The sequence below is a fragment of the Garra rufa genome, chromosome 1 (genome assembly GCF_049309525.1).
Source record: "Garra rufa chromosome 1, GarRuf1.0, whole genome shotgun sequence".
Taxonomy (NCBI): domain Eukaryota; kingdom Metazoa; phylum Chordata; class Actinopteri; order Cypriniformes; family Cyprinidae; genus Garra; species Garra rufa.
Window position 1 is genome coordinate 24337017 of NC_133361.1, and position 11405 is coordinate 24348421.

At 36.3% G+C, this 11405-nt stretch overlaps 1 protein-coding gene across 1 annotated transcript; it reads left to right on the forward strand.

Moving 5' to 3' along the window:
• Positions 1-3857: 3857 nt before the first annotated feature.
• tnfsf14 (TNF superfamily member 14) lies at positions 3858-10274 on the forward strand. The gene is made up of 4 exons (XM_073849280.1): positions 3858-4136; positions 5768-5807; positions 5931-6008; positions 8197-10274. The coding sequence occupies exons 1-4, from the start codon at positions 3927-3929 to the stop codon at positions 8586-8588; spliced, it is 720 nt and encodes a 239-aa protein (XP_073705381.1). The 5' UTR covers positions 3858-3926; the 3' UTR covers positions 8589-10274.
• Positions 10275-11405: the final 1131 nt, after the last annotated feature.

Genomic DNA, 11405 nt, shown 5'->3' on the forward strand with positions numbered 1-11405 from the left:
GTCGGTGTGTGTGTGTTCACTACTGTGTGTGTGCACTTGGATGGGTTAAATGCAGAGAACAAATTCCGTGTATGGGTCACCATACTTGGCCACACGTCACGTCCTTTCCTTCCATCAGCAGTTAACCTCAACAATGACTTTTTGGCCATTTCAGCATGTTTAAATCGGTGTTGGCCAATGTCATTAAGCACAGCATTCAACACGGTCAAGAGCTGGAGGATGGATGGCTAAAATTCATAGACTTCAGCATTGGTCTATCTATAGCTGTTTTTCATGTTCATGGAGTTAGTTTGTGGAATAAGTATACGTAAACTCTGTTTACACACCTTTTTAAAAATGGTGGATACCAGTGTTTCATATGGCATGCATTCGGCCAATCACGTTTATCTATCATGTTCAACCAATTAACTGCGGTGCGAACATGCCAAAAAATATATATTTAGGAAATAAATAACCGTCTTAGTCATGTTTTGGGCTGTACTAATCTGTCAGACCAGGAAAAACATTTGGAGTACTATAGACTGCCAAGTTATAACAAATCAAGGAAAAGAGTGCAAAAAACTGTCAGAGGAACAAAAGGTGTTTGTGGTTGGCCAAACTAAACCAGGATTTCCAGGGCAAGAATCTTGACAACATTCATGTTTGTTTTTAGCATTTCTGATTAGGAAAGATGGAATATTAGGCTAATATCTTAACCTATTTAATGCAACTGGTCACAATTGTGACCGTAAAAAAAAGGTTTTTATTTTATTTTATTTTATTTTAATTTTTAAGGCACTTCCTACAAATCTGGAAAAAATAAAGGGTCTCAATTAAATATGTGCAGTTTCACATGGTTAGTGCAAACTGTCACATGACCAGAGCAGTTGATTTCCTATTTGCACCATGAGATGATGGCTGCATCAAAGCTCCAAAACATAAGGCTAGTAAAGTATGCTAACATGAAGATATGACAAAGATTTTTGGTACACCTTATCTCTAAGTTGTGTAGTATTAATATATAAATTCATATATATTCAGTTTTGTTGAAAGTGGTCATAGGATGAGTTAACATGTTGACAGTCACAATTGTGACCAGTGGGATAATAGTGAACTTAGGTTTACAATATAAATCCAATGCAGTTGTTAGTGAAGATTGCACTAAAATGTTGCAATGACAAAAGTTACAAATTAGTTACAATATTGATGTTGCAATACTGGCACTAATATAACAGTTTGATTATATATGTTACAATAAAGTAACAATTTTGAAATATGTAGATGATTTTTTTTTTTTTTTGTCTTTTATCTCAGTATTCCTATCAATGTTGTGTAAGGCTTTTTATGCATAATAGTAACCATAGAATGTGATCAAACAGTTTAAAATATCTGGGCTAAGATATATATCCATTTTTATCACTGCAGAAATATGTTAATTCATATATAGTGACTGACTATAAAACAATTTTTCAGACATTCTCCCCCCCAAAAAAAATTAAATAACAAATGATTATTTCAAAGGCAACTAATGACACATGATTCTGATTTTTTTAAGTCTGGGAAAATTTTGGGATTTAACGGGTTAATTACATATTTCCACCATAAGTTTAGGGACTATTAAAAAAGCCTCTAAAGCAAGCAAACAATGTAGTCAAGTGTGCAGACATATAATGAATTTTTCCCTTGAGCATTACAATATGCAAATATTTAATGATATAGACATTTGGAATGAACAAACTGGAAACCATTTAAAATGGTAAGGAAGTGATATTTGTTTATGGTTTGTTTACCTGCAGTCCTAGTTCCGCTTTCCCTCTTTGAATGACAAATACAGAATACTGCCACCTGCTGGTATGGAGAGTAATTTCCTCTCACGCAGGTGCACAAAGTACATGCTAGTTGACTTTTGAACCTAGTCTTGGTGCATTCAAGTGCACGTTTTTGGCCTAAATACAGGTGACAACTACAGGAGTCAGCTTTCATTGCCACTAGTTTCCACTTTGATGTCAGTTTTGTGTCACAAACTAGGCATGAAGTCAAAAGTGCATAATGACTGAATGAGTATGGCTCTCTCTCGCTCTCTCTCAGTCTGCTTGCATTTTTATTTTTGTCAGCTCAAATATACTTGTGGTTACTGGTCTAAATATAAAGAACATGTTCCTCTCTTGCACTCGTGCACACTGCTATGAAAAAGAAAACAAAAAGAGTACATCAGCCTGCATAGACAATCACTAGGGGTGAGCGGGGCACAACCTAACGCGGGGTTAATTGTAACACACGTGGTTTAAATATTTCCACACATGCTAGCATAACCAAATTTACGGTATTTACTAGTTGCCATAGCAACACTATGCAGAGAAAAAAGAGCGCCAAAATTCAAAAGCCGTTTGAAGATATTGTTAAATATTTATTTTACCATAGTAAAAGTACATTTCTGGCTGAAGTAACGTTAAACTTTTCATTTCAGTTTTTAGTATTCATTTAAAATTAGACAAATCTGCTATTATTTTAATCTCCAATTTGTTATTTATCAGTTTAGATAGTTTATTAATGCTTGTTTTAAACTCAAGTCACGCATATGAGGAACGTTGTAACAGTGCGTTACAATATGCCCCGCTGTTATTAAACTAGGCTATTCAGTGACATTAGCGAAGCAATTTACACTATTTACTTCTAAGGATTTTGAAACCACAAGAAACAGGTGAAAGGCTGACAATCAATGTTTAATGTTCAGAAGTTATTATTTTAAGAAATGTAAAGCGTTTTGGCTGGTTTATGAAAAAAGTTGTGTGTGGAGGGAGGGGAGTGTTTTTCTGAATGTCTAAATGTGTTTCATCTATTTGTCCACATTGTTTTGAACTACTGTACAGCTGTGTGTTGCGATCAGGGCTGTTCAAAGCATTGTTGCGATTTGTTCATTGACAAACTCCAAAATTAGATTATTTTTTTTTTTAAACATCATTACTTCATTTGAAAAAGTTAACACATGTATTTTACTGACAAAATATCTTAATTTGTTGTCTATATTTTTTTCATTCGATCAGATAACATTTTAAGCTGTCATATGGTCGTGTTACAACGTGCCCCTCAGATGTTACAATGTACCCCACCTACGGGTGCATGTTGTCACGTTTCACTTCCTTTCTTTCGAGGTAAATAACGAAAAACGTATACACTGTAAATATGAAACAAAGCGATATATTTGTACTAGACAAGTGTGAAAATAACGTGGATAAAAATTGTACTCTGAACCCCAAGTGGATTTACATAAACCGCGAAATTCAAAAAGTGTTAGGTTGTGCCCCGCTCTCCCCTACTCCATTGTTTTACTGTCTTTTTCCTACAGCTAAGTTGTTTAAAATTGTATTACAGCCAAAATTACCTCAAGAAGTGTGTTAGAGTGAACTTCAACAAGTGTGTGCTAAAGAGTAGGGGAAGCTGTGGCTGAGAGCTGATGCACAGGAGAGAGAAAGGTGTGAACGGGTGGGCCTGTTGCACGGCCATGAGTGTGCGTTTATCTGCTTGTGTAGGCATTTGCGTATCCCACATGTATTTTCTGATTCCCATTTGTGTAGATTCCACTTCGAACCTACTCAAACGGAATATGTCACGTTCTGAAAAGCAAAAGATCTGACCTTTATCATTCATGATTTTTTTTTATCATTTTGAAAACTTGAAAATTAGATTTAAATGTTGCACTTAATCTGGCAGATTTGACTTTACCTGTCACTTGAAATAGTATTACAAGAGATTTTGAGAGGGGTCTGACTTTTTTTTGGCCCCGCTGGAGTATGCTCACTCGCACCGTCCGCCCACCTGTGGTCTTTATGAGTGATGGTTATCTTTCACTCTCACAGTGGGTCTCACTCTCTCTGTGTTGCAGTGGGTCTTCTTGCACCTCTCTGGATGTGCATTCGTCAACTCTGAAGTGACCAGAGACGGTGTGCATGCACATGGCTCCGGGTAAAGTTTCATATCCTACAGTATTCGTGGTGGACAGCAAAATGAAGCCCCCTCCGTTGCCCCCGAAGCCGGGCCGTAGACACCGGAAAGATGTGATCCAGACTCTCCTGGTGATCCTGGTTTGTGTGGCTCTGTGTGGCATGGCTGTGGAGGCCTGTTTCATCTACCATCTATTCACATCCAAAGAAAACGCTGTAAGTAGCATTCGGTCCAACTTTGTGTAGCATCACTTTCTTGTGTACTTTCATTCAGCGTCATTCTTTCACTCACACTATCGGTTTATCTAATCTCAGTTTATCTTTTGTTCATCAGTTCTTTTTTTAGTTTAGTTCGTTGGAGAGTTTTGATAATTTCCTTAATGTTTTCCTGTCTTCTCTTTCTCTTACACAAGAACATAGATTATGTTACGTGTGGTTTATCACTTTCAGTTATCTGTAAGTACCAGTAAGACAGAAATGACGTAGAACTATAACTGAACAATAAATGTGTAAAAGTATTTTCTGCTGCTCTATGCCGAAAAAATGTATCAGTTTCCATAAAAAATAAGGAGTAACCAATTAAACATTGATAATAAGAAGAAATGTTTCTTAAGCAGCAAATTGACATATTAGAATGATTTCCGAAGGATCGTGTGACACTGAAGACTAATAAACAAATAAATTCAATTTTAAAATATGTTAATATTTTATTCAATTTTAACAATATTACTGTTTCACTGTATTTTTAATCAAATAAATGCAGCAAAAAGACTTATTTAAAAAAAAAATAAGACTTGACACTCTCTCCAAATATGTACACACACACACACACACACACACACACACACACACACACTTATATTGTAATGCTGATAATACAATGTTTACATATAATGCAAAACAGAATAATTTCACTTGGTTATATGCGAATATAGACTGTATGTAGATTGACATGTTTCGGTCAGGCTCCGCCCTTTACGTGAAATTTGCAGAAATGTAGCTGGACAAACCACATGGCGTGCTGTGGTTACCTGACCTAGACCCCGACCTAACAAACAGCTATGAGAATATAGGTCTTAACCAACCTGCAAAAGAGATGTCTGATATGATATAGAAATGTGACACAAAATAAGTTCTGGAGGAAATGCAAGTAAATGCCAAGTGAATGTGAATGTGTGATGTTATTTAATAATAAACAAACAGAAATAGTCATGCTAACATTGCTTTATGTATTAGGAGTGTAGCTTGATAATGTTACGTTACTGTTTTTTACGCATGTTTGTTTTATTGTACATAGTACGCAACCGAGCGAACATAATGGTTGCTCTTAATAACATCCTCGCTCTTAGGAAATGTTGGGAAGTCAGTTCAAACTGTTTGTTTGTGATATGATTCATAAGAGTCTCATACGTGTTCACAAAAGTTCCTGTTCTGAAGTAGCGACAAATCTTTTCTTCCGTATTGTGACGTATACCTGGAATTAAACGGATTATTGTAAAAGAAAAAAAGGGTGGGGACTTGGTTTTTGTGAGTCGGTTGTTTGTTGGATGTTAAGATGTAGACGTGGCACTCAAAATTGGAGGCAGATGAATGCGAGCTTGCAGCTTTAACTAATTAAAAAGTAGAGGTGATTCTTATGAAATGATGTTATTTTACATTAACTAAAGTGCTGGAATTAGCTGATGTTAAGGCACAATAGATGCAGCAGCAGCCCATGTTACATCATCATTGTAATATCTCTGAGGTGGTAAACCTCCATGTTTTTGTAGACTCTTTCATCCAAGCCGTTTGAACAATCAATATGAAAGATTCATAAATGTATGATTCTTCTTTTTAATCTTTTGCAGACATCTCCAGATGAACCGCAGACTGCAATGAGAAAACAAGGTAAGGATTACTTTACTAGTCTGTACTGCCACACAAGTTTACTTTGATGTGTTGGCATATGAACTATATTAGATTGCAATTAAAACGATAATTATTTACTTATTTATTTTCGAAATATCACAGAGAAAGAACATGCTGTAAATCCCAAACCAAAACTGCTTGGAGAAATGAAGCCGTCAAAACCAATGGCACAGCTGACAAGTAAGTTCACAGCTGATTTTATTTGTTTATTTATTTTTTAGATGTTAGGTTTAATTTATTGTCAGCAATGATTAGCATCCAATGTTTTTTCACTATTAAAGTGAACTCTGGGTATTAAGCCTTGTATGGCTTAATATAACATAAATAATGTCTCTTACTGAAATATGTAGTAGGAAACCCATGAAAGATTTACGTTATTTTAAAAAATCCACATTGTTTTATACATATTTTGGACTATGGGTGGCGCCATTATGGCACCGCAACACAACTTGGAAAATAAAATACTGATACGATGACCACAGCTACTGAAAGAGTTTGCAGGTGGTGATTAATATACAGTGGGCAAAATAATTATTTGATCCCCTACTGATTTTGTACGTTTACCCACTAACAAAGAAATGACCAGTCTATAATTTTAATGGTAGGTTTATTTTAACAGTGAGAGACAGAATAACAACAAAAAAAGCCAGAAAAATGCATTTCAAAAAAGTTATAAATTGATTTGCATTTTAATGAGTATTTGATCCCATATCAATCAGCAAGATTTCTGGCTCCCAGGTGTCTTTTATACAGGTAACAAGCTGAGATTAATAGCACTTTCTTAAAGGGAGTGCTCCTAATCTCAGCTTGTTACCTGTATAAAAGACCCCTGTCCACAGAAGCAATCAATCAATCGGATTTCAAACTCTCCACCATGGCCAAGACCAAAGAGCTGTCCAAGGATGTCAGGGACAAGATTGTAGACCTACACATGGCTGGAATGGGCTACAAGACCATCGACAAGCAGCTTGGTAAGAAAGTGACAACAGTTGGTGCGATTATTTCTCAAATGGAAGAGACACAAAATAACTGTCATTCTCCCTCGGTCTGGGGCTCCATGCAAGATCTCACCTCGTGGAGTTTCAATGATCATGAGAACGCCAAGAACTACACGGAAGGGTCTTGTCAATGATCTTATCGCAACTGGAACCATAGTCACCAAGAAAACAATTGGTAACACACTACGCTCTGAAGGACTGAAATCCTGCAGTGCCCGCAAGGTCCCCCTGCTCAAGTAAGCACATGTACAGACCCGTCTGAAGTTTGCCAATGAACATCTGAATGATTCAGAGAACTAAGAACTGGGAGAAAGTGTTGTGGTCAGATGAGACCAAAATCAAGCTCTTTGGCATTAACTCAACTTGCTGTTTTTTTTTTTTGAGTCCCAAGAACAGCATCCCCACCATCAAACGTGGAGGTGGAAATTATGTTGTGGCAGTGTTTTTCTGTTCAGGGGACAGGACAATTTCACAGCATCAAAGGGACTATAGACGGGGCTGTGTACCGTCAAATCTTGGATGAGAACCTTCTTTTTTCATTGAAAATGAGTCGTGGATGAGTATTCCAGCATGACATTGACCCAAAACACACGGCCAAGGCAACAAAGGAGTGGCTCAAGAAGAAGCACATTAGGGTCCTAGAGTGGCCTAGCCAGTTTCCAGACCTTAATCCCATAGAAAATCTGTGGGTTCAAGTTGCCAAACGTCAGCCTCGAAACCTTAATGACTTGGAGAGGATCTGCAAAGAGGAGTGGGACAAAATCCCTCCTGAGATGTGTGCAAACCTGGTGGCCAACTACAGGAAACGTCTGACCTCTGGGATTGCCAACAAGGGTTTAGCTAAGTCATGTTTTGCCAAGGCCTCAAATACTTATTTCACTCATTAAAATGTAAATCATTTTATAACTTTTTTGAAATGCATTTTTCTGGATTTTTTGTTGTTATTCTGTCTCTCACTGTTAAAATAAAAATAGTTGCAGTAAAAATAGCAACTGATAGCAGCAGTAGCTCACGCCTCCCATAGTCCAAAATATGCATAAAACAATGTGTCTTTTTAAATAACGTAAATCTTTAATGGGTTTTCTACTACATATTTCAGTAAGAGACATCATTAATGTTATTTTAAGCCATACATGTCTTAATACCCAGGGTTCCCTTTAAGCAGAACTGAAATAACAGGAACAGAAGTATGTGAATTTTTCAGTCACCAAAAGTTCACATGTATGCTGAACACCTGTTAGTGGATCTTCACCATCCACTGTATTTTAATGACTAAATTTATACATTAGATCATGAAAGAACAAATTCAGTCAAGTGTGTCGAATCATTTGAGTGCTAATGTACAGGTAATGTACCGTCTTCTCCTGTAGCTGGTATGGAGCCTGTTAATGGAGTCGTGTTGTGGCATGAGAATCATCAATCCATTCTTCACCATGTCAAACACAAAGCAGATGAGGGCAAACTCATCATTGAGAAAGAAGGATATTATTCCGTCTACTCCAAGATCAACTTCAAGGAGGATCACATCTTTTTCAGCCACTCTGTACTCTGGGTTACACATCGATATGCAGGAGATGAGATTCTGCTTCTCCAGTCCTCTAGGTTACATCCTAAATTCGCAAGGTTGAGAACCATAGACAACAGCTACCTAAGCGGAGTGTTTCATCTGTACAAAGGTGATGCTGTCTTTGTCAGGGTGAAAAATTGTTCACTTGTGCTGTCCAATTCTGCTGAGAACTACTTTGGTGTGTTTATGGTTTAGGAGGATTGTGGAGTCAGGCTGTTACCATATGACTAATGTGCGAGTTGGATAAGTTAATAGCTAATTTTGATCGATTGATTATTGTACGTTTCAAGTAATTTTTCTAACTGGAAACAAGCTAGACACTTGAATCAGAAGGAATCAAACTTTTCTTGATCTTATATATATATATATATATATATATATATATATATATATATATATATATATATATATATATATAAAATCAGTAGTGTGCGGTGGTGTTCTGACATGAGGACGCAAAGTCCTCCATTTTTTTTTTCAAATCAAATATAAATAGTCATATTTTCTTGTTTAAATAAACATTGCTTACACTATCAGAAAAAGATTTAAAAAAACAATTCTATTTTATATTTTTACATTAACAATAAACATTGTATTTATTAAAGCCAAGTATGAATCTCATCAGGTTAGTGTTTTTAAGTATTTTACATTTATTCCAAAATAATAACTCAGGGCAGTAACAATTCAAACAATATATTTCATTTGTGAACTTATGTTCAGCTATTCTTTTTAATAGTTAACTATTTTCTAATTTTTCAGAAAATCAGTCATCAAAACTCAGTAACTATTGGTCTGACTGAGATTTACTTTAAAAAGTTGGTTACTCACTAAAAACTCCCACAGACCATGTTTTCATGCCTTTTTCAAGTCAAAGTGGTTATATCTAGCTGTGTGAGTTTTATATTGGTCCTCCCATTAACGGCATAATATTTCTCATTCAGACTGATTCACAAGAGGCAGGATTTATCGCATGAACCAATCACAACCAAACATAACTAGTCATATCCAATCATATCGCGATGGCAGCATTGTCTCCTCTAGTGTATCTTTCCTCCATTCATTCTCAATTACCTCCTCCACCAAACTCACCACACACTTTAGGGGGTCTGTTAAAACTCAATGGGCTCAGGGGAGGTTAGAGAAACGGTGACTTCTGTTGTAACTTTACCTGCTGGTGTTGCAATTGGACAATGTTTCTGTAGAAAAACAAGTGATTTATACACTTTTTAATATTATTTGTAATGTCATATTTTGTAATATAAACTTAGAGTTTGTGAGTTTGTGTGACATATTTAGCATAAATTGTTTAGCGATCAAGGGTGTCTGAATGAAAGTCATATTAACTGTCATATTAATTGTTCTGAAAGATGAACATGAATGTTTCATTGCAAATGTGATTTGCTCAATATAATAATACTGCTGCAGTATATTGCAGCTCCTTTGTATGTTGCTTTGCACATCTTTTTATTAACTTTTTTAATATTGTTCTTATATTTAATTGAATTCTGTGTATTTTTTTTTTTAAATATATCTCACATTCAGGGGACCAAAAGGCTTTTTTTTTTTTTTTTTGCAATTAAATGGAAGTAGCTAAAAAGTTTAAGTGTATAATATTGTAACAATTTGTTTGAACATCCTGATAAAGCAAAACTGATTATTAAAATATGATTATTTTCTCTAATTGTTTCAGGGTTTTAGTCCCCTATGTATGTTAGATTAGATTAGAGTGTACATGTATCTGGATCTGCATAGGAGCAGTCAATTATTTGACTGATCATTTTCTCTGTACATCAGCAGGATAAACTTATTTAAAGTATTTTAAATCAATGTTTGTTTATTTGAAAACATTTCCTACTCAAAATAAAGTTATGAGAAACCTCAGTCTGCTCATCATTATGTGCTGTTACATAATGTGCATTGTGGTGATTAGTCACTTCCACAAGCATCCACAATGCTGTGGTTTGACCTATTCCTGCTCATCCACTACAGTAACACTTCAATCTTGCTTTACCTGCAACTTTTTCACATTCAAAATGCAAATGTTTTTCTGACTCATCTTGCGCTTTGATCTCCTCGGTGTGGAAAGACTTGAGTCATTTGTCTTTTGAGACGCTACCTGTTCACATCTGTCAGATGACATCAGCGTGCCACTGCAACAAACATTTCAAGAACTTTATGGAAATGAGTTTGGAGAAACGCTTGGTCTCGCACACAGCGGCGTTTATCGTTTGAATCAGAGGCCTGGTTTTATTTTATCTTATTCTAAGAAGCTTTTCTTTGTGAACGCCCACGCCGCTGTGTATTCTTAGCAGAGCTAGAAAACTGCAGAGGAAATGGGGGTGGGGGACGCTTCCCGTGTACACAGGTACGAGATCGGCACTTTCGCTGACTCAGATCTGTCTGTCTGAAGAGTGAAGCTTCTCTAGCGTGCTTGGTGGAAGATTCCGACCAACACAGAAGCAGAAGCAGCAACACATGGGCCACATCAGAATTTAGTCAAAGTGAATGGGTAGGCCCGTCCTTTCATGACATTATCGCTTTCAGAAAAGAGTTTGGGTGGTTTTGCGTTGTCAGTGCATTAGAAGATGTTTGATGTTGTGATGTCAGGCACGGTTTGGAGAGTTCCTCCATAGACTTCTCTTGTGTTGAGGTGTGCATATGTGTTGTGTAGAGTTCCTTCGTGGGTGTAAATGATCTAACGTATGGGCTCATTAGCATATTTAGCCTTTCTTTTGTTTTGGTGGGGTGAAACCGAAAGACAGTTGACTGGATTTTCCAACCCTTTCAATTTCCACTATATAGTATCTGTAAAGCGTGTGATTTTGCTTCACAGAGAACGTAGATTAAGATCAGAAGTGTTGCTAATTTCAAGGATGCCGTTTATGGAAAGGTTTTTGCAATTAAAAAACAAACAAACACATTGATTACTCAGATTCAAATTCGATACCAAGTCCCTGATCTCATTTACCGTTCACAAAAACCAACTTAATCTCTTAAGGGAATAAGTCATCT